This window comes from Danio rerio, chromosome 21 (assembly GCF_052040795.2).
Source record: "Danio rerio strain M-AB ecotype USA chromosome 21, GRCz13ab, whole genome shotgun sequence".
Classification (NCBI taxonomy): domain Eukaryota; kingdom Metazoa; phylum Chordata; class Actinopteri; order Cypriniformes; family Danionidae; genus Danio; species Danio rerio.
Window position 1 is genome coordinate 40,849,623 of NC_141041.1, and position 25,158 is coordinate 40,874,780.

Sequence of the window (25,158 nt, forward strand, 5' to 3'; positions counted from 1 at the left end):
ACAACAACATTATTATTATTATTATTATTATTATTATTATTATTATTAATAATATTAATAATACAATGATAATAATAATAAAAATAATGTTGTGTCATTTTGTTGTTTTTATCAACAACAACAACAACAGCAATATTATTAATACTACTAATAATAATACAAATAATAATAATAATAATAATAATAATTATTATTATTATTATTATTATTATTATTTGTATTATTATTATTAGTATTAGTATTATTATAATAATGGTATTATTATTATTATTATTATTATTATTATTATTATTATTATTATTATTATTATTATTATTATAAATAATAATAATAATAATAATAATAATATTTTTATTTTTGTTGTGTTGTTTTGTTTTGTTGTTTTTATTAACAACAACAACAACAACAACAACAATAATAATAATAATAATAATAATAATAATAATAATAATAATATAATGGTATTATTATTATTAATATTATTATTATTATTATTATTATTATTTTGTTGTTGTTTTGTTGTTTTTATTAACAACAACAACAATAATAATATTATTATTGTTGTTGTTGTTATCATTAATAAAACAACAATATGACACAACATTATTATTATTTTTAACAACAACAACAACAACATCAAAACAACAACATTAATAATAATAATATTCATTCATTCATTCATTCATTTTCTTGTCTGCTTAGTCTTTTCATTAATCCGGGGTCGCTACAGTGGAATGAACCGCCAACTTATCCAGCACGTTTTTACACAGCAGATGTTGTGTAATAATAATAAAAATAATAATAATAATAATAATAATAATAATAATAATTATTATTATTATTATTATTATTATTATTATTATTAAGGTTCTGTTGTCGTTGTTGTTGTTGTTTTTGTAATAATAATAATAATAATAATAATAATAATAATAACGGAAAATGTTTAATTACTCTAGTACATGCTTTGTCAATGTTTTTAGATTTTTTAAATAATATTAATAATAACAATAATATAATAATAACAACAACAATTATTATTATTATTATTATTATTATTATACTTATTATTATTATTATTATTATTATTATTATTATTATTATTATTATTATTTTATTATTATTTATATTTTAGTTCTTTATTGAAATTGCTTTAGTACTGTTTTTAATGGTTTGTCGTTTTAAAATGTTCTTAAAAGTGTGAACAGGACTTTGCTAGTACTCATTAATTTTACCACTGCATTAAAATCGAGTTAACACAATTTGTACAAGTGTCATATTGTTTCACATCAGTGTCTGCTTTAAAGCAGTCCTGTGTGGGCCTTAAAAGCACAAGGTTACAGGCTCACTAGGTTACAGGCTCAATTCAACTTTTTCTTCGTAGACGGTGACAAAAACTCTGTGGGAACACAGCTGAGGCTAGATAAAAGTCGAATGCCCTCAAATGTGCTGTAATTTAATTATTCACTCACCCATAACTCGTAATCTCTCTGCACCAACCACCACCTCATGGTCGTCTGCAGAGAAGAGCAGCTTTCCTGAACTCGATTTTACCTCCAACATTTTGCCCCGTGCATGAACTCCATGAGAACCTGGCGGAAATATATAAATTAATTAATTATGTAATATAACTTATATTGTCACTATCTTATAGTTTATAAAGAGCGCTTTCTCCATCCATGTGCCCTCCAAAATCTATTTCAAATAAGTAAACTTCAGTTAAGTAGACATTCATCATTTTCAACTGTAAATGGAAAAAACTTTCATTGAACTTTTTTCAATCGTTGAAAATCGTAAATATGTCAAAGGTTTTATGGGAGCCTGAAAATGTAAATGTTTACAATTGTGTTTCAGCACGAAGGCAATATCTAATTTAAGCTACAAAAGATAGAATTTGTTTGAAATGATGATGTGTGTCATGTGCTCACGTATGTTTTTTGGAGTATATGCTTCTGAAACTTTTTCAGCGAGTGCAATTAACAGTTTTCAAGCAAAAATCAGACATGAAGCAGAATTTATGTGAGTTAAACACCCAAAGAATGCACATATAAACGTATATAAACGTATAAACTTAAATCTTACAAATATTTAGATTTTTTTTTTTACAGCTAACTGTACTGAAATTACCAATACCTGCTTAAGTAAGTATTTACATTAAAATAATCTGTATTTATGAATTCATTAAATCCAAACAGCTAAATAGAAACTGCACATACACCAATATTGTATGATTCATAATTACTATTGACTGTTATACCTTGGTATTAAATTAAATAAATTAAAGCTGACAAAACACAAACAGATCATTGACTGCTTTTGACGGATTTTTTTTTTCTTTCTTTTTATGCACAAAGACAACAATGCGATCACATTTACATTTGATTATTAATTTTCTATAGTATTTCTGTTCCTGGATACTATCACTCATTTCTATGCAAAGATTCAAATTCGTGCCATGACCACCAAAATGTTATATTCTCACAAAATAAAAACTAAATTCTTTTTCTAATTGACATTGATCGCGGAATACACATCTGGCAACACAAAGAGTTCTGCAAATGATTGAGTAAAACCATATGATAACAGATCACATAGTAATAGTGCTGTATGTAATTTTGACACCTGGTAGTTTAGTATGGCCACCCAAATTCAAAATATTAGATTTCACCCTTGATGCACACACAGGAGCAAACATGCCAGATGATTACACAGCAAAATAGTCAACTACAGTAATGTTTTTAAATGTTTATATGTTTCAATTGCAAATTAACGGTTTGTAACTCTGAATCTGGATCTCATTTCAGAGACTACTGGAAATGGTGACTCCATTTTTGGCCACGTCTGCATAAATTAAGGCAAGCTTTGTGACTGAAATTAAATAAGTGGGCGAGTCATACAGACTAATACAAAGACAGACATTCAGGAACACACTTTTTCAAGGGAAAATCACTAATTGAAGCATTGTTGTTGTTTTGTTTTCAGATAAACAAGATAACTTATCATACTTTCTAAATATTTTCAAACCTATTATGGTGGTTTTATACTTTACAAGAGTCAAAAACTTACATACAGCATCTTCATATGGCAGAACGTCTGTTACTCCCACATATGAGAACATATTTATTTATAATAAGTGTAATTTGGTGTGTGGAAAATCAGTCAGTACTTTAACATTGCTATCTATGTGTTAATATCAAAATATCAAAGAACATACTATATGGTAAAGATTTCTCTTTATGGGAATCCAGCAATTGGACAGGACAAAAATAGGCTACATTTCATTCAGTATGGGCAAGTTTTGAGATATTGGGCTGAAAAAAAAAAGTCTTGAACCTGGCAACCCTAAGCACAAGGCCTTCACATTAGGGTTTTGTAACATGTTTTGCACCTATTTTCTATCTATGTTCATTCATTCATTCATTCATTCATTCATTCATTTATTCATTCATTCAGGCAAAGTGCAGTACAAACAAATAGCAAGTCATTGATTTACAGTCTAAACTTGTTCTAATTTGCAACGTTCAATATTGTAATTAACTTAATGACTTTTTTTTTTTACCAGCTGAAGCACAAAGCACTTTAGATTTAAATAAATGAAACACATACTTGCTCTTTCGCTTCCTTTTTAATTTAGTTTTGTATACAGTTGTTCTAGCGCCGTAACTCAAGTGAAAGTCACTTAACTAGTCCATTTAAGGCAAAATTACTTTCATTAAAATACGGCCTCGCTATTATGCTATTAACCAGCACTTAATAGTACATGCATCCATGCACATGCAATTACCACCCAGTAATGAAGTCTCTAGTCACAGTTATAAAGACTACATCATGAGAGTAACAACCTGGCTATGAAAGAACACTTTAACTCTTTCAAAATAGTCATTTAACCATCTGTCCCATAAAGTCTAACATTAGCTGCCTGGATTCATTTTCCTTCAGAGAGCGGATTGGCCCGGAGTCGCCTCTTGAGTTCAGTGAATATTTCATTTCATGCTTTCTACTCTAATATAAACGCCCACAGATGGAGCGAGAAACCTTCATTCCAATTTATAGTCTGCGAAATCTTGGGGAGCAAGACCATTGTAATTATCATAAAGAAGCTGCATGAGGGTTTTTGAGATGTCTGTTGGCCTTAAGTGTGTTTGTGCTTACCTGCAACAAGCTGAGATACTAATTGCTTCTTCTCATTGAGGATGTTGACAGACACGTTCTTAGATGACTGCAGGAACAATGGGCTTCCCTGACATGAAAAAAAAAGTGGAGAAAAAAAATGCGTTTAGAAAGATTACATAAATAATTTAAATAATATGCAAATTATAGGTGTAACTTCTATGTATTAAGTAGGATTTTTTTTGCCTTTTGCCCCCCAGAATTATTGGACCAACTTTTAATTTTTTCCCAAATCTCTGTTTAATTTGGGAAACATGTTTCAACTCATTTCTAAACATAGTAGTTTTAATAACTAATTTCTAATTACTGACTTATGTTATCTTTCCGTTGATGACAATACATATTATTTGACTTGATATTTTCCAAGACACTTCTATACAGCTTAAAATGGCATTCAAAGGTTTAACTAGGTTAATTAGGTTAACTAGGCAGGTTAGGGTAATTAGGCAAGTTATTGTATAATGAAGGTTTTTCTGTAGACTATCGAAAAAAAGGCTTAAATAGGCTAATAATTTTGTCCTTAAAACGAGTTTAAAAATTAAAAACTGCTTTTATTCTAGCTGAAATAACACAAGTTAAGTAACACATGCTTGCAAGTTAAGGTGACTTGCAAAAAAACGTTTAAGTTCAAAAACTAATCCTATTGACCTTATTCTCCACAGATGAGCGGGCGCTGCCATTTGAATCTTTTTGGCACGAGACTTCCGGTCTCATTCACTTCCATTCATTTTTAGACATTAAAAACTGTTCGTTTCGCTGTTTGATGTTGCAAACTGATATTTCCTTGTTATATTATTCTACTTGGTCTGTGTAGTCATGCAAACATTTGTTTGTAGAGCAAGTAGTTTGACCGTTTTCTGCCGTTTATTATTCCTTGTCATTTCTCCCATAGGCGACTGAAACGGAAGTTCTAAGACAATCGCGAAAACAGGCGCACTTCCGCATTTTAGAATAAGGTCAATTGAGTACTGTGAACATTTGAGTAAACGAAGCAGTTTGAGCACAGTAAAAACACAATAAATGAAGAGAACTCAAACCAACTGGGTACTGTAAAACCCAATAAGTTAAGGTAACTCAAACTGTTTGAGGAACCCGATTGCTACAAAACATTTGAGTTAAAAAATGAATCTTTATGAGTACTGTGAACTTACTCCTACTGAAGTAATGAGGTATTTTATTCACTCATTGCCTTTAACACTGAGTTCAAAACTGTTGTCAAATGAGTAGAATTAACTTTCAGTAAATTTAAGTTATCTACATTCATTTCATTTGATAAAGTTGACTGTTGGGTTTTACAGTGTATATATATTTATTCTATAAAAGGTGTGATAACCTTTCTTCCAAAATTCCTAATGTTTTCATTACAGTCATTGAAAATTTGTTTTGCTCTTATCAAATTGAATTCCTAATTCTTCTGAAGTAACAGTAACTGTATTATGTTGTCAAAAATGAATGTAAATATTTCATGGTTGTCAAACTTTAATGTTTAAGATCATCAAACAAATGTAAATAGTTAACAGTAAACACATTATGCTGGTGTTTTATTATTAGGGGAAAACAACATATGAAAAAGTGTTTGCCTAATAAATAGTTGGGCCACCCTTAGCACAACTCCAATAAAGAGTTTTTAAAAACTTGCAACGAGTCTGTCACAGCACTGTGGATGAATTTTGGTCCACTCATCTTTGCAGAATTGTTGTAATTTAACATTGGAGGGTTTTCAAGTAAACTGTAAAAAAAAAAAAATATATATATATATATATATATATATATATATATATATATATATATATATATATATATATATATATATATATATATATATATATATATATATATATATATATATATATATATTGTAATTTTAAGTTGAATTACAGAAATTTACCAGAAATTTAAATTTAAGGACATTTCGGTAATTTAATGTCTATTATTTTATGGTGAATTTCTGTAATTTAAGAGCCATTATGTTTTGAAGCATCTCAGTTGTATTCAGGTCAGGACTGTGACTAGGCAACTCCAAATTCTATTTTTTATTTTCAGTCATTAAGAAGTGGAACTGCTTGTTTGCTTTGTCTCACTCTCCTGCTACAGAACCCAGGTTCGTTTCAGTAAAAGGCCAGCTAGCCGAACTTTCTCCTCCAGGATATTTTTAAACAAAGCTGGATTCATGATTCCATTCATAACATCAAGCCTCCCAGGTCCTGAAGCAACAAAACTTCCCTAGAACATCACACTACCAACACCACATTGTACTCGTTGGTATGGTGTTCTTTTTTCTGAAATTACTTTTATGCCACACATAATAAGACACACATCTTCCAAAAGTATTTTCCCAAAAGTCTTAAGGATCATCAAGGTTCTGGTTAAACTGAGTAGAGCCTTTGCTATTTTGTTCATTTTTATCTTGGAATTCTGCCATGCAAAACATTTTGCCCACTCTCTCCCTTATGGTGGAGTCATGAACAGTCATCTTAACTTAGGCAAGTGAGACCTGCAGAACTTTAAATGTTGTTGTGGGATTTTTGTGACCTCTTGATTGAGTTGTTTCTGTGCTCTTGTGGTAATTATGGTCAGCCAAGCTTTAGAAATGGCTTTACAACCTTTGCCAGAGTGGTAGATCTCAGTTATTTTCTTTCTCATTTGTTTTTGAATTTCTTTATATCTCGGCACGATGTATAGCTTTTAAGGATCGTTTGTTCTACTTCACTTTGTCAGGCAGGTCCTGTGTTAAGGGATTCATTGATTTTAAAAAGATATGGCTTAAGATTTTGAACTAATATGTAAAAAAACAGAGTTAAGTAATGTTTTTCTCACAGGGTTATGTGGTTTTGGATATTGTTTTAATATCTTGGACCTTGTTTTAATAATAAAATTAAAAAAAGTATTATTTGTTTTGTCTTTGACTAATATTTAAAGTTGTTTGATGATCTGAAACATTAAAGTGTGACAAACATTTAAAAAAAGAAATCAGTTAGGGGACAAACACTTTTTCACACTATCTATCTATCTATCTATCTATCTATCTATCTATCTATCTATCTATCTATCTATCTATCTATCTATCTATCTATCTATATATATATATATATATATATATATATATATATATATATATCAGTCTAATTCGGTGATAACATCAGTTTAAAACCATCAAAAACTGACAACAAACTAATTAAGTACAATTTAAAATATTTTATGACCCAATTTTAAGCATTTGTCAGACAAGTTTAATCATTTAAAATACAATAAAAAGTTTGTAGATTTATGTAAGATTTTCAGAAGTAGTGTATAGTACAGTTTTTTAAGCACACATGCACATGCACATGCACACACACACACACACACACACACACACACAAACACACGCACGCACAAATCCAAATGATTCTATATTTAAATATAAAGTCCCCACAAAACAGCTGTAAAAACATACAACGGAGCATGTGTGGGTAAATACATCCAAGGTTTAAGTGTATTTAGTCTTATTGTTGATTTTCCATTTAAAACTAATGAAACAAATATGTCAGTGCCACAGGCCACAAGACAAAATACACACAATCAAAGCACATGCTCTGTGTCTTGAAAATAAGCTTTAATATTGCATGCACTCTTGCTTATAAGGTAAATCTATCTTGTTTTACAGCTATTTAGATGTTTAAACTGAAAAGTGAGATAGAGATACTTGCTAGAAGTGATTTTGTGTGCCTTAATCACACATTTAATGCATTGTTCACCAAATAAAAATGAACATTTACTTACTATTTACTCACTCTCAAGTGGTTCTATACCTTTATGAGTTTCCTTTTTTTCATTTAAACACTAAAAGAGAAATTTAGAAACTAATTTAAAACGTGTGAACATTGACTTCGATAGTGGGAAAAATAAAGACTATGGAGATCAATAGTTATAGGTTTCTAATATATATATATATATATATATATATATATATATATATATATATATATATATATATATATATATATATATATATATTTTTTTTTTTTTTTTTTTTTATTTTATTTATTTATTTTTTTTTTTGCAAAATAGCTTAGTATGCATTTAAGAGGGGAGAAAAGAGAAACTCAGCAGTTTTGTAACTTGTAAAAGTTAAGTAAACGATGGCAAGATTTGCATTTTTGTGTGAACTAACCCTTTAACATAACAAAATGGGTGCAAAAGAAAAATTCCTAACAAAATAAATTACAATTTGTGAAATATCCTCTTATGTAGGATTTGGTTTAAAGCTTAGTATACATGAACACTGCATGCACATCTGGGTTGACTTAAGTGTTGGGCAGATGGTCTCCTCCAAGAATGCACAAAAAGCAACATTAATGGCAACCGATTTCCATACAACTGAAAATACACAACAAACACAATAATACTGCATAAATGTATTCGGTAGTAATGACCTGTTATGCAAGCCATGGATACAGATATCTGTCATAATCTTTAGAACAATATTTCATGCTCCAGTTGACTTTTTAATTAAAGATACTATTGTGTGCCATATTAAAAGCTGGAGATAGGTTTATCATGTAAATTATGCATTGTACGTTTTGCTGCTTTGTTTTCACTCAAGTGTGAAATGCATGCTTTGTAGATGCTCTTGATTACAGCGAGAATATCTGGTTTTCTGAAAAAAAAAGTAGGTCAGAAATATATTAAAAAAACATGTCTATTGAGTTGTGTGAGAGGCTTATTATGAGGAACTCAAACCTTTACTTGACAGAAGCTGTGTTTTTCATGAAATGCACTTTTCCTTCGTTATACTCTTTGTCAGTGAGGACATGCAAATCTTGAATGAACAAACATACAGTTGAAATCAGAATTATTACACTTCCTTTGATTTTTTTTTCCCCAAATTATATTTAAGAGCAAGGAAATTTCCACAGTATGTCTGAAAATATTTTTTTCTACGGTAAAAAGTCTTATTTGTTAAATTCCGGCAAGAATAAAAGCAGTTTTAAATTTTTTAAACACCATTTTAAGGTGAAAATTATTAGCCTCTTTAAGCAATATATTTTATTTTGATAGTCTACAGAACAAACCATCATTTTACAATAATGTGCCTATTTACCCTTACCTGCCTAGTTAACCTAATTAACCTAGTTAAGCCTTTAAATGTCACTTTAAGTGTCTTGAAAAATATCTGGTAAAATATTATTTACTGTCATCATGGCAAAGATAAAATAAATCAGTTATTAGAAATAAGTTATTAAAACTATTATGTTTAGAAATGTGCTTAAAAAATCTTCTCTCCATTACAGATATTAAAATAAACGAGGGGCTTATAATTGAAAGGGGCTAATAAATCAACTGTATATGACATAAGTTTATTTATTATTTTTGTAAGTGGTAGCTGTTATTTTTAAACTATAGCACTTTATTTTGAATGTGAGTAAAAGTCGATCAGTATGAAATTGATGTGATATTACATTTTGACATATTGATCATTTGGAAAAGTGGCAGAAGGTATTTTTCAGATGAATCATATGTTGAACTGCATCCCAATCATCATAAATACTGCTGAAGACCTAATGCAACCAGCATGGACTCAAGATTTTCACAAAAATCAGTCAAATTTGGTTAAGAAAAAATCATGGTTTGGGGTTACATTCAGTATGGTGGAGTGTCAGAGATCTGCAGAGTGGATGGCAACATCAACAGCCTGAGGTATCAAGACATTTGTGCTGCCAATTACATTACAAACCACAAGAGAGGGCAAAATCTTCAGCAAGATAGTACTCCTTCTCATACTTCAGCCTCCAGATAAGAGTTCCTGAAAGTAAAAGAGATCAAGGTGCTGCAGGATTGGCCAGCCCAGTCACCAGACTTAAACATTATTGAGCATGTCAAGAGTAGGATGAAAAAGGAGGCATTGAAGATGAATTCAAGGAATCTTGATGAACTCTGGAAGTCCTGCAAGAACATTTTCTTTGCCATTCCAGATGACTTTATTAGTAATTTATATGAGTCATTGCAGAGATGTATGGATGCATTACTCCAAGCTCATATGAGTCATACACAATATTCAATCTTTTTCTACAGCTTTTATATTCTATACTGTACAATATTTCTGTTAAGTGACAAGACTTTTGTCTCAGCAAAGTCAGACTTTTACTTTCCAAATTAAATAATTAAAAATCAAGGCAGGATCATATTTTATTTTGGCAAAATAAACATAATCCAGAGAGTTTTTCCTTTCATATATATCGATTCAGATACTAAATCATCAATTAAGTCAAGTTATTATTTGTTGTTCCTAAAATTTGGATAGGCGACAAGACTTTTATTTGGTAGTCTATATTTTTACAACTCTCAACACATTTTAGGTTAGGTTTAAATTTTATCTTTTTAAACCAATGATATCTTTACTTACACTTGACAGACTTGATGTGCATCTCATGAGGAATGTAACTATTTTTTACTTAATGCCAAAAACATGATTAATTTGTATGAATTCTTGAATGGATGGATCGATCAGCCGACAAGTAATGTCATTACAATGGCTGAACAAAACATTAGAGTAGACAAGTCTTGTCAATGACCAAAAATGCATATTGACAAAGTAAACAAGGTCAGTTCTGATTTTATTTTGACTTCAAAGCCTCAGTGTAATAGAAAAAGTAAAGCAGATTCATCACATGCTGATATTGCGTGGAGCACTGTTTACACTGGGAAACATCAGAAATGCAACAGGTGTTCAATTATTCATAATTCTGTGACCTTCTGAATAAAACATATACCCAAAATGTTTTGGGGAAAAGGGATGGGTGGGTGGGGGGGACGAGAAAAAAAAGACAGAACATAAAATAACATAAAAAAGAGAAAATAAAATAACAAACAAAGCTAAGGAGGCTTCCTTAAGGGAATCAATTAATTGTGGCAAATAATATTCCTTTTACATTACTTTATGAATGAATTAATGAATGAATCAATCAATCAATTATTCAGTCAAGCAATCAATCTCAGGGTTGTTGGTAGAAGGGATATAGCTGACAGAAGTTAACAATAATTATTTAGAGTATTCATTAAACCTAGGGGTCGGAGACAGCATACAGTTGAAGTCAGAATTATTAGCCCCGCTGTTTATTTTTTCCCCAATTTCTGTTTAAAGCCAAGAAGATTTTTTCAGCACATTTCTAAACATAATAGTTTTAATAACTCATTTCTAACAACTGATTTCATTTATCTTTGTCATGATGACAGTAAATAATATTTGACTAGATATTTTTCAAGACAAAAATTTTCAAGAAAATTTCACAGTATTCATTCATTCATTCATTCATTCATTCATTCATTTTCTTTTCAGCTTAGTCTCTTTATTAATCTGGGGTTGCCACAGCGGAATGAACCACCAACTTATCAAGCATATGTTTTACGAAGCGGATGCCCTTCCAGCTGCAACCCATCAATGGGAAACATCCATATATGCTCATTCACACACATAGACTACAGACAATTTAGCTTTAACAATTCACCTGTACCACGTCTTTGAAATTGTGGGGGAAACCGGAGCACCTGGAGGAAACTCACGCAAACACGGGGTGAACATGCAAACTCCACACAGAAACGCCAACTGACCCAGCTGAGGCTCGATGCACAGTGACTTTCTTGCTGTGAGGTGAATGTGCTACCCACTGCACCACCGTGCAGCCTTTTCTCAGTATTCCCTATATATTTTTTTATTCTGGAGAAGAATTTTTTATTTATTTATTTTTTTCATTTTTAAAGAAACATTTTAAAGTAAATGTTATTAGCTCTCTTTAGCAATAAGTTTTTAATTAACCTACCTAACCTAGTAAAGCCTTTTAAATGCACTTTAAGCTGAATATCAGGAACTTGAGAAATGTCGAGTAAAATAAAATCCCAAATCAGAAAAAGTTGGGACAGTACTGTATGGGAAACACAAAAACGAAAAAAAAAAAAAAAAAGTTGTGATTTCTAAATTACTTTGACTTATATTTCATTGCAGACAATGCAACAAACATTACTTAATGTGTTCTTTTTAATTTTTGTATTTATTTACTTTTTTAAGATTCAAGGAATCTGGAGAAATTTCATGCTACTGTAAATGACCATGATCTCCAATTCTTAAGGTGGCACTGCATCAAGAATTGTCATTCAACTATTAAAATATCACCACATGGGCTCAGGCAGTGTTGGGCAGGCTACTTGAAAAATTTAGTGAGCCAAGCTTTTAGCTACTCTTCTTAAAAAGTAGCTTAGCTACATGAAAAGCTATCCTCTTGGAAATGTGGCAGAATGTGTAATGTGTAAATCATATGGATTTACTTTCATCAGCTAGACACCAGCCTCACAGCTCCGTAATCAGTGCCGTCACTTATTGATCCGCGATCTGTAAATGTGGCTTGTGTGGACGCTACTGCGCTACTTACTTAAAATAATAGCTTCGCTATAAAATAGCTATTTGATTTAGAAAATAGCGACACTACTGTCAAGCTACTGAGCAATGTAGTTAAGCTATTAGCGTCATTACTTGTAGCGATGCTACTGCCCAACACTGGGATCAGGACGACTTTGGCAAACCTTTGTAAAATCCCACAATAAGTAGTTACATCCACAAATGCCAGACAAAACTGTATTGTGCCAAAAGGAAGCCCTATGTTAACAGTGTCTAGAAGTGCCATCAACTTCATTTGGCTCAGAGGCATCTGGGATGGACCTTCACGCAGTGGAAATTTGTATTGCGGTCAGATGAATCAGTATTTTTTTTTTTTTGAGGGGGAGAAATGGATGATTGTGTCCATGCCCTTAGCAAAGCTAACTTACACTTCTGTGATGGCATCATTAATACTGAAAAGTACTTATTTTCCAGAGACACCAATGCATATTCCAACAAGACAATACAAAACCACATTCTGCACACATTACAAAGTCCTGGCTGCGGAGGATGATGATACAGGTACTTGTGTGGCCAGCCTGTAGTACCAACATATCTCCAATAGAGAGTGTGTGGCGCATTTTGAAGTGCAAAATGTGACAATGAAGATCCTGTACTGTTGCCCACTTTAAGACTTGTTTGCAGGAAGAATAGGACAACATTAAACTTTAAACACTTTATCACTTGGTGTCTTGGAAAAGGAATGGCAACATTACAAAGTAGTAAAAGCTTTACTGTTCTAACTTTTTCGAAATGTGTTGCTAGAAGCAAAATTGGAATATAATTTTATTTTGAGAAATAAACATTACGAGGAACACATTAAGGCCCAATTCCAATTTTATTTTTGTACCCCTACCCCCTCCCCTTAGCCCTTACAACCGAGGGTTAAGGGGAAGGGCTTAAAAATGTATCCCTAAGAATTGGGATAGCACCTGCACACGTCATCATATGTCCTAGCGATCTGATGTTTCATATGAGATTAGACAATCGTGACTGCGATAGTTATTCCGGTTGTGTTATTTTTTGGTATTTATCTTCAGGAAATCACTGAAGGCTTACAGTATATCATGTCATCACAACAATCTTATTTGGCAATAAGATCATAACTGTACTGTGTATTTACACAGTGGCCATATTCATCAATGTAAACACACCAAAACAACATTACCATTATAGCAAACACTGTAAAACCCCATTCCCAGCCACTAGACTTTTTTGACAGGGTATTCCAGTTTCATCGAGTGTCAGAATGTTGTGGGACTGCTGTACAGAAATTATTATTAAGGATTATAGATCGTGAATAGATTGCGAAATTCTGTGGTTTTAATTTTAGCAGGGTTTTTTTAAGCATGATGGTAAAACACTAACGCGGCTATGAATATATTAAAACACGTGTGATGTTGTAAAAAATCGTAATAATGACAAAAAATACTAATTAGTGGATCTCCTTACTTCTGGGTGCAGCTGTGGCTATGTATTCTATATTTTTCCTACCCCTTGGTTTCGAGTGTGGTCCTAAAAAATCTTTGTTTGAAGGGGTGTATACCCCTTGCCCTTGGCCCTACGCCTTCAAGCTTAAGAGAATTGGCACACCACTACCCCTTCATGGGCATGCACAAAACGGTAAGGGGAAGGGCTAAGGGGTAGAATTGGGATTGGGCCTGACTAATTTTGTTGTACCGTCTACAATGAAATACAAGTCAAAATACTACCTTCTTTTTTTGTTTGCGTTTTCATACTGTCCCATTTTTTCTGGCATGGGATTGTATTATGTAATGTCATCATGGCAAAGATAAAATAAATCAGTTATTAGAAATTAATTATAATAGCTATTATGTTTGTAAATGTGTTGAAGAAAATATTCTTTCCTTTTAGCAGAAAATGGGGGAAAATATACAATAATTCAGGGGGCTATCGCAATTTGACTTTAATATGTATTATCATTTGTGTATACCCCCATTCTAAAATTCAAATGCCCCTCATGTATCATGTAGGGTTACCATCTTAACATCTGTTGATCGTCTAATTCTTATAGCAGGTCATTCATTGACACTGCAGTGGACGGGAGCTTCCTCTCTTCAGCAGTCCCATCAGGCCATTACTATTCACCTCATCCCCTCTGTCTGTTTCTCTCTATCACTCAGTCTTCCACTCTCTATGCTCTCACTTGTGCTAGACAGATGAGATAACGCCGGCACCCTCCACATTATCAAGCCATCCATCCACTGCACCCTCACTGATATTATTACGCCTGGACATTGTGAGAGGGCGAGAATGTATGTCCTCCCTGCTATCGCCTCAACACTGTGCTGTCGTGCACTTACTGGTCTGGACTGGATTTCTTTGGCATACAGCGGCTGAAGGAATTCCGAATCGCCCTCAAGTTTCAGGCCTCTTTCAGTGATGCGCAGGTGACCCATGCCGTCCTGCAGAAAAAGGAGAGTAGAAAGAGGGCAAAGGAAAGAGAGGGAGAGATAAATTCAACAGTTTAATATCAACAATTAAATACAAAATCAAGAGTTCACAATTAACTGATGATTGATTATAAAGCTTGTTTGGCATGCTGTCCCTGGAGAGAGCCCTAAGCTCATAAGATCCTCGAGCCCAGGGCTCCCTCCCGTTTGCAAAGCGAGAGGGCAGTTTAAAGTGTTTGAGTGTTTCAAGATGTAAATGTGGATTTGACTCATAGACAGTGGCTGTTCTAGTTTAAATGGCACCCTGGGCGAAACCACTCCAAACATACCCCTTCCCCATCCCCCAAGAAATAAAGACATTATGTGGTTGACTTTATATATATATATATATATAAAATATTTTAATATATATATATTTTAAATATATAAATTTTAAATAATTATTATAAATATATTTAAATATGTTTATTTTCAATAAATATAACAATTTGTTTATTATTATTATTATTATTATTATTATTATTATTATTATTATTATTGTTATTATACAATTATTATTATAAATAAATAATATAAATCAATTCTAAACGGAACTGAAATACAATGTAAAGACACAACAGGAGTAATATTCTAGGACTTTTGCATACATATTAATTATGACAGTTTAAACTTTTGTTTTGTGTTTACCTTATGATTAAATATGTTCCATGTCCACCGGTTCCTACCTCTAAATGATCGAGTTTTAGCTACTTGTACATTAAGGTAGCATCCACAAAGAAATTCAGATACAGAGAAACCTAAAAACCTCCTGCCATCTAGCGTTTTGGAAGTGTTATAGCAGAGCAATACAAACAGTGTGAAGAAATATAAATGCACGACTATACGCAAGGCATGCGCCGTGGGTCACAGCAATCACTCGACTCAGAAGTATGAATCAGCCTTTAGTGTCAGCATCAAAGCTCAGAAGATATTTGGGGAAATTATTATCAAAGCCCCTCATCAACTCCAAAAGGTTTCACATGCAAACGGCCCTTTCCACATTCCGCTAATCATTAAATGTATGCAAATATGTTATGATACAGAGTCCCAATGGCTCAGTTTGCTGTTTTAACATTACCCTTACGGTAAACATGCACTGTGTGCTTTGAAGTCTGAAGCCTTTGGTGAGGAAACTTTTGCCACTTCCATCCCTTACATGCTCTTATCACCTTATTTAATAACATTCACATCAAAGGAACAGAGTGCCTGTCACAATTGTACCCTCCTTTGGTCTGTTGCCCATTTTCTTTGCACAACTGCCATTGACTTGAGCAAATACGTGGGGTGAGACTTATTTTGTATGGCTTCTGGGAAAATCTGTCAAAACTCTTTAAGGCATGCTGCTGAAATTTGCAGGTCTGCTTTTTGATTGAGAAGACACATTAGCATTAGCAAGTAGATAGGCATCAGAGACTGTTCTCACAGTCAGCATTTAGAATCACAGCCTAACGTAGCCAAAATGACGCCAATAGGTTTTCCCTTTAAATTTTAATAACATTTCACAATTTCATGACATTTTTAAAGTTCCATGAAACCTCCCCTGTCTCAGCAGAGTGTTTTCACACCTCTAGTTTGAAAACAGTCAGGAAAGTGGGTGAGTCCAGCTTTGTTTAGGTGGCGAAAGAGGGAAGGTTCTGCATGAAATGAGGAGTTTCATTACATGCACATGCTGATTTTTACAGAAGCAACACAAATACAGATGCATGAGAGATAGACAGTGACTACGGACATCAGTAATCAAATTATGTGCCTTAATCTGAATAAGACAATAATATGATTAAGGTGTTTACATGAGCTGCTTTTTGAATGTTAATTTTATGATCCCGTTTTCCACATTTTCATGGGTGTTTTGTTTTTGATTTGTCAACTTTAACTGCAGTTTGGCACTTTCATTCAGGAACATTTCATGCTTGCCCCCCATGACAAACAAGATATTGAATGCGAGTATGAACTGCTTGATGCAGAGACTCAGTAGGTGCAGAGAATAGTGTCAAACTGCTGTGTGCGTATAGTAGGGCTTGCATGACTACTGGTTTCTGCTTATCAGTTTCTTTTCAAAAATATACTCGAGTTACCCGAGTAAGTTGAAATTGAAAACACATGAGTGAAGTTTATTCATAAACTAATTTCGAGAGGATCACGTGCTTATGATTTATCAGGGCCAGTCTCGCATTTGCTAATCACTATCTTCCAATCATATGAGCCCTAAGCTACTATAAATAGCCACAGTTTTCAGTTCACTTTATCTTCGCTTGGAAGAAACCCCCCTCCTCCCCTATTCTCCTCCTTTACCTGTGATTGGGTGGCATGGTGGCCCAGTGGTTAGCACTGTGAGCCCCACAGCAAGAACACTGCCGGCCCTGGTTCCACAGGACCGGTGGGTGTTTCTGTGAGGAGTTTGTATGTCCTCCCCGTGTCCGCGTGGGTTTTCCCCGGGTTCTCCGGTTTCCTCCCACCATCCAAAGACATTCAACATGCATAACAATCAAGCTTGTCTAATCCCTTGTGTTCCCTTAGCTACCGCAGCAGGGGAGTTCTGAGATCCATCGAGCTCAGGCTCCCCTCTTGCTCTGCCAACGGGAGGAAGCCCCGGGCTCGAGGAGCCCTTGAGCTCGGGGCTCTCTCCCGGGACAGCATGCCAAACAAGCTTTTGTAAATCATCATCTAAGTGTGAACTCTTGAAACAAAATATTAATAATACTAACTAAAAAAAGCTGTAGGCTAATTATTACATTTAATTATACATTTAATGAAGGCTATAGAAATTAAAAGTAGCCACACCTGAAAACTAAAATGCGTCTTGAAAACTCATGACACAGTATTCATAAAACTAAATCAAACAATAATAAAATTATTCAAAACTAGGCTAAATCTCATTCAATCATTAATATTCTGCGACAATTCAACAGTTATTAAAATAACTAAATGAATGTATATATTAGCTTACTTCAACAAGCCTGAAGATTACGCAAACAACCATGTGCGCGCAAGTAATAGTCTGTTACGCAACAAGTAGTCTGATAGTCTGAGAAAAAAAAAAAAAAAACTCCAATATTTAAGTTTCCAGCAGTGATAACAAGAATGAAAATTATTTTGGTTCAGAAAAGAAATAGTTCAACAAAAGACAATAGCAAATACAGCCAAACACAAAATAAATAATAAATAAACTATTAATAAATAAATTATTTAAACAAATGAAAAATATATATTAAAATAATAAATACAAAACGCATAGACACGGTAAACAAACAAATGATAGCATGATATTTTAACAAGCAGACATAATGTAGAGAAAAAAATGAGAGAAAATATATTTCATATTTAAAAGTCATAGAAAAAAACAGCAACGCAATTATAAATAAAAGGCGCGTCTTTCAATTTTATACCCTAATATTTTACCCTGTTTTCAACAGAAATGAGGAATAGAATCCAACTTCAACCGACTTATACAGATCACAAGTTATCCCCGCTATCATCCTCTAGCCACAGACAGTCTTCGGTCAAGCTTGTGGATGGTTTGCATTTGGAAATACAAGTGCATCCACCTGAGAGGGATGCAGGCTTGCTCTTTGCCTTGTTACAGTGTTGCCGAAAATTTCTTTCACCTTGTATGCGGATTGCAGAGATAGCAAGAAATGATTTCGCTAGCTTGGATAGTAGAGAAAATCGATGTTCATTGCATAACCACCATTCGAGAGGATTCCCTGTGGTGTTAATGAAAATAATCTTGAATTTAATCCACAATTGTAGTTGGCTGCTTTAATCTGTGTTGGCTGTTTTTGTTGGATACATTTGTCTTTTTTATGTCATTTATGGTAAATGCATGCTTGAGTAGTCGATTGTTTCTGAGAGCACCGACTAGTGGTTGAAGTAGTCGATCGCTCGACTAGTCTATGCAAGCCCTAGCGTATAAACTATCTTGTCACCAAATGCAGCAAATGGTGCAAATCCTACATGACGGTACTAGTTTGATTGTATGTTTACATTTGGAGAGCAGCATTTTAAGCAGATCTTTCAGTCCATAATATTGTAGTGATATTAACATACTCTAAACTTAGTAACTAAATCTTTTTGACTAAGGTATGTCTTTAAATACTGAAAGAGTACTGCTGACGATACTAACTAACTCTACCAAATGAATAAACAAGCATTGAATGTTGATTGCACACTTATTAAATCTGTAAAGACAGAACAATTAACAGGAACTGGAAACTAGTCTTAATTTAAAAGAATGATGTGAAAAAAAGATGTGAAAAAAAAACTCTCTGGTAAAAAAATGTTCCTAACACACATACATTTGTTGCGTGTTAGCAGACCACTGCAATCCACAAATGTTGGTTCACACGCGAGCAGTGCTCCCGGAACAGGGAAATGGAAACAAAACCTTTGTTAAGGCACATTTATAAACACAACACTGACGACCCGTGTCTCCGAACAATTCTTCTTCCACTTGTTTTAATTACGCTTGGCAACACAACGTGGTGTCTCTCGGAACACTCTACCAGGTTTAAAAGGTCTTCTAAGGTATATTATGCACATTAACGAAGTTGCACCTCATTTACAATAGAGCGCGCTGATTTGTTCGAACCAAGTCTTTCTCATGAATTAATGCTGAAAACTCAAAGACCTCATGTTGTACCCGCTGGTACAGACATCTCATCTCCAAACTAAAGTTTACACAATGATCACATGGCCATGACGCAGCTTCAAAATTTATTTTCAAACCAGAAGAATTTGTTTGAAATAACATAAAAACAACCAATTTTCACTTGTTAGTAAAATATATGTTATAAAAGGGTTTTTAGCATCGTATGCCTGTCAGCATCTTAAAAAATGTGTTTTGGTGTTTTGTGACCCTTTAAAATGATCTGTATTTACACATCCGTAAAAACAATGAAACCACTGTATTACATATGCTAGGCCAGTATATGGCACTGTTCGCCTTTAGTAAAGTGTATGTCTACACATACAGAAAATAAATACAGAAACCCACTGCACATAGTGCAAACCACTGCAGAAAAAGGTCAGGGGACCTTAACATGTGAAACTAGTTTCCTGGGTAGCAAAGAATTCTGGCCCAGATTTGTCATAAATTTGGCACAGCAGGCATTCAACCGGCACTGGCATACAGCATGTGGGCCATACATGGCCCTTGTTTTGCAGATGGGGCATTGTCTTCCAGGTGGCACACAACACTTGGGCCAGATGTAAAATGTTGTATTATTGGGGCCAGATGTTAATAGTTGATATGTGGGCCATGTAAGTTTGACCTATCTTGACCCACATGTAAGATACATTTGTATTATTTTCAAATAAAGAAAAAAAAAATCTACCAATCAGGTTGCTTCCAGAAAAAGCACGTCCATACCATGCTACAAGCACAATGTTTCATGGGTTTATCAATTTCAAGCTCATTGCTCAAGGTTACTCAGTTGCTTAACTTGGCTGAGACTTGGCCCAGATATTGGAAGCCAGATTTGGTCCAGTTGTGTATCGTAATCCACTGCGGATTATATATATATATATATATATATATATATATATATATATATATATATATATATATATATATATATATATATATATATATATATATATATATATACAATAGCACAGCTGACTCTAAACAGGAAGCACATGGGCTTGTTTTGGTGGTCCCAAATTTCACATATTTCCATTTTAATCTATACTATTTGCCGTGCATTTCTGTATTCGCATGTGTTGTAAGAATTGTTGTGCATGTGTGTGTTGTCAAATTGTTGTTTTCTCAATTTGTGTTTTACCAAGTGCATGTGTCTTCTTAACTTGCAGTACTTTTGAGCTCTCTCTTTTGCCACCACACTCTCCTACATTGTGGACGGTTGATAGAGAACAAATCTCTCAAGTTATTTCATGGCTTACAACAGTCAAAAAATCTGATTTGCTATTGTGGCATGCCTTATTAATAGCAAGGGTAATATTCACATGTTTTTAAAGCAGTTTGGTTTTTAAACCTAACTAAATATACTTATTTGACAGTTCTAAGACTATGCGACAGAACCCGCATGCTCATTTGATGTAATGTGTAATAGCTTTTGTAACTTCTCATAGTATTATCATGTCTTGGTTGTTGCTAGAATCTTAATGATTTCTCCTCAAGGAATAGTGTAAATGTGCATTTGCATTTGCTATTCTAAATATGAGTAAAAATCCAGTCATTCCAGTTGAAATCAGTGTAATTGCTTAACGGTGAAAATGTTGTTGCTTGTTTTCAGGTTGGTTATGCTAATTTGCTGCTTTCTGACAAGGGCTGCATGGTTGTTTTTGAGACTTGTTTGAGCTGTATTTCATACCACACATCATTATTGACAATGGATCTTTAAACAAAAAATTTGTCAGGGTGACCATATCATTTGTCAAGTTATTTACTGCATCATTGATCTACTGAGTTCCAAGAACCACTACCGACTATTAGTGGTTTAAATAACAAATTACATTAAATTGCTGTAATTGATTAGAGTTATTTTGGGTATAATTCTTTACTTAATAATTTTTAAATGGTGTGTCTTTTTTTACTTTTTATTCAGTACATTTTTAATTCTGTATTGGTGCTTTTACTGTACAATTGTCCTTTGAACTTTAGTCACTACTTTGTATGCTTATGTTTTTTTGTCTACAGCAATTGGCTAATTAAAGTAATCTGTCTTGTGATTCCTGTCCAATCAAATTGCGCATAGAAAAATACCATCAATCAGACAACCTCAAGACAGAGACACTTAATAAATGCAGTAACATGTACAGTGTTAAAAGTGTCCAAGAAGACACAGTCTCTATGTGATATTAATATTACATACAATGGCAGAGAGAGTGTTTAGACTGCATGTCACTGATGAGAAGATGAAGGATGCCTAATATATGATGGATGAAATTACCAAATGGCCTTAAACAATAACTAAATGCACCACAGAATGTGTCATCATGTCATTTACATCTGCTTATCTGGGGCCGGGTCACAGGGGCAGCAGTCTTAGGAGAGAACTCCAGACTTCCCTCTCCCCAGAAACTTTCCCCAGCTCCTCCGGGGGATCCCGAGGCATTCCCAGGCCAGACGAGAGACATAGTCCCTCCAGCATGTCTTGGTATTCCCTGAGGCCTCCCCCTGGTGGTGCATGCCTGGAACACCTCCTTAGGTAGGCGTCCATTAGGCATCTGAAACAGATGCCCGAGCCACCTCAGCTGACTACTCTCTATGTGGAGGAGCAGCGGCTCTACTCCAAGCTCCTCCCAGATGACAGAGCTCCTCACCTTATCTATAAAGGTGCACCCTGCCATCCTGCGAAGGATACTCATTTCGGCTGCTTGTATCCGAGATCTTGTTCTTACGGTCAATGACCCAAAGCTCATGACCATGGGTGAGAGTATTAACGTAGATTGACCGTTAAATTGAGAGCTTTGTCTTTCAGCTCAGCTCCTTCTTAACCACAACAAACTGGTACACTGACCACATTACTGCTGCCACTGCACCAATCCACCAGTCAATCTCTCGTTCCATCCTTTCCTCATTTGAGGACAAAAACCCAAGATACTTGAACTACTACACCTGGGGTAAGGACTTTCCTCCAACCTGCAGATGGCAAACCACCTTTTTCAAGTGGAGCACCATGGCCAAGGACTTGGAGGTGCTGATTCTCATCTACACTACAGAATATTACATTTTCAAACACAGGCACGCATTGCATGTGTTCTATCAGTGCTGCTTGACACTAATAGCTTGTTAGTCAGGGTTCAAAATGCATAACCTTCTGCCAAGTTCAGTCTGTCATCACTGCACCAACAGATTTAGTGAAATTGCAGACAAATGCCTAAAATCGGAGGCATATCAATACTCGTTCATGCAAGTCACAGTGAAGTAGTGTGAATTATCAAAGACAGGATATGAGGAAATTGTCAGCATGTCACTGATGCTAGTGAAATATTTGGCATGCTAAATATCTGGACCTATAGGTGACTCAAATCATCCTGTGCAAAATGAGTTCTGACTGAAAAACACATCGGCGATGACCTACAGCTAATGAGAGAACACAATATAGGACAATAGAAAGTTGTGGTTACCACAAAGAAGGAAAAGATAAGTGCTTTTGTGGTAGAAAAATTTATTTATTTAAATTTGTATCAATAAACATGTTGTTAGCTCTATTCAGATCCGAGACCAACTCAAGGCAAAATATAGGCAACAATCAGACTCAGACTGTAGCCCCCCCACGTCCGATACAGACACGCTACTTATAGCAGGGCAAATCAACCATACACCAGTGTTTTTAATCCCGGCACAATGAGCTGAACCTGAAAACAATACAATACCAAACAATAACAAACAGGACAGCAATCAACATGCCTCCATCACTTCAAGAGACCGGTGCACGAAACAGGGCATCTGGCAATTTATTTAATTTTTTCTTCCTGTTACTATGGCAAATCTCCAAGTTGTATGGCTGTAAAAATAAATACCAGCACATTAAACGTTGTTTAGGATTTTGTAAAGTTGTCAAAAACATCAAAGGGTTGTGGGCACAATATATCACCACAGGCGATCCACCCTACCCCAACATAGACATCAAAATGCTGAAGCGCCCAAACCAACGCCAAGGCTTCCTTTTCGATTACAGAGTATTTCATCTGATAAAACAGAAACTGTTTGGAGAAGAAACATCCCGGACGAGCCCCCGCTTGTTTTGACCTTAAACCGGTCACCACTAATAAGGAGAAGACAAGTGCGTTTGCGGTAGAAAAATATATTTATTTAATTTAAATCAACAAACATGTTGTTAGCTCTATTCAGATTTAAGACTGACTCAAGGCAAAAAAATGGACAACGATCAGACTCCGGCTGCAGCCACCCCTCCACATCCATTAGACGTGTAGAGTTGGTAGAGTTAGACATGGTACTTATAGCGGGGCAAATCAACAATACACTGGTGTTTTTAATCCTGACGCAATCAGCTGAACCTGTAACACACAGACACGCACAAACAGCTGCCCTCACCCCAACAAAAAAATGGCCACAAGGGGTCATCACAGGAGTTACTGTATATGCCACATTCAATTATCCATTTTCCTTCGGCTCAGTCTCTGATTTATCAGAGGTCGCCACAGCGGAATGATCCGCCAACCACTCCAGCATTTGTTTTACACAGCCGATGCCCTTTCAGCTGCAACCCAGTACAGGGAAACACCAATACACTCTCGCTGTTACACACACACACACAAACACACACACACACTCATACACTATGGCCAATTTAGATCATCCAATTCACCTACACTGCATGTCTTTGGACTGTGGGGAAAACTGGAGCACCCAGAGGAGACCTACACCAACATGGGGAGAACATGCAAATTCCACACAAAAGCACCAACTGGCCCAGCTGGGACTCGAACCAGCGACCCTTTTGCTGTGAGGCGACAGTGCTAACCATTGAGCCACCGTGTCACCCTTATATGCCACAATCTCAGAATAAATACGCTTTACATTAACATTAAACAGACACAAAGAGGAAACATTTGCTTGACCAGCCAGAGCAGCAGTGCATTGCAAAATTATTTATTGACCACCAACTCTCTCTCTCTCTCTCTTTATAAAATGCATAATCATTGCTGCCTGCATATCCCTAGCCATTTCCTCCTCCATAAGCTTTTTTTTTTTGCCCTTTCACTGTAAATCAGCACACAGACCATTTGATGGGCAAAATACAGCATACCATTTCCTGTCTTTGGTTATTACCTTATAACTTCTTGCGTGCATTTGTGAGCAAGACGAAGTAGTCATAAAGTGTGTATCCTCCTGCCACTGATCCATCATGTAGTGTGAACACAGCAGCACCGAATACTTCCCCAGAGAGTCGTTCAATGTGAAAACAATGGTGACTGGACAACTTTGAATATCACGCAGTGTGAAATTGGCGTTATAATAAAGTCACAGCTAAATCTTTGCCATTAGGTTACACAAGTTTTGCTTTGCATGTGAACAAATAAAACTGCTTTCTTTGGGCTTATTGTGTGCATATATTAATTTAATTGTATACAGTTGTCCCTCGGTATTTGTGGGAGTAACATTGTAAAAATAGCCTGTAATAGGTAAAATCAGCAAAG

The 25,158-nt window shown here is 34.6% G+C and overlaps 3 protein-coding genes across 6 annotated transcripts in view; 1 reads left to right on the top strand and 2 right to left on the bottom strand.

Moving 5' to 3' along the window:
* LOC147838928 (uncharacterized) overlaps window positions 1-25,158 on the bottom strand; it is a 619,529-nt gene that overhangs the window by 135,959 nt on the left and 458,412 nt on the right. The window lies entirely within an intron of this gene.
* LOC147838929 (uncharacterized) overlaps window positions 1-25,158 on the top strand; it is a 188,234-nt gene that overhangs the window by 135,959 nt on the left and 27,117 nt on the right. The gene's annotated exons all lie outside the window — the stretch shown is intronic.
* The window catches only part of sgcd (sarcoglycan, delta (dystrophin-associated glycoprotein)), a 407,777-nt gene that overhangs the window by 99,910 nt on the left and 282,709 nt on the right, over window positions 1-25,158 (bottom strand). For all 4 annotated transcript variants that reach the window (XR_015519477.1, XM_087299219.1, XM_087299218.1 and 1 more), the window contains 3 exon segments: window positions 14,902-15,003; window positions 4,150-4,237; window positions 1,470-1,589 (listed from right to left, as the gene is read on the bottom strand). Coding sequence is in view for 3 of the 4 variants with exons in the window: in XM_087299219.1 (XP_087155345.1) it covers window positions 1,470-1,589; window positions 4,150-4,237; window positions 14,902-15,003 (310 nt within the window). In the remaining variant the exon portion in view is untranslated.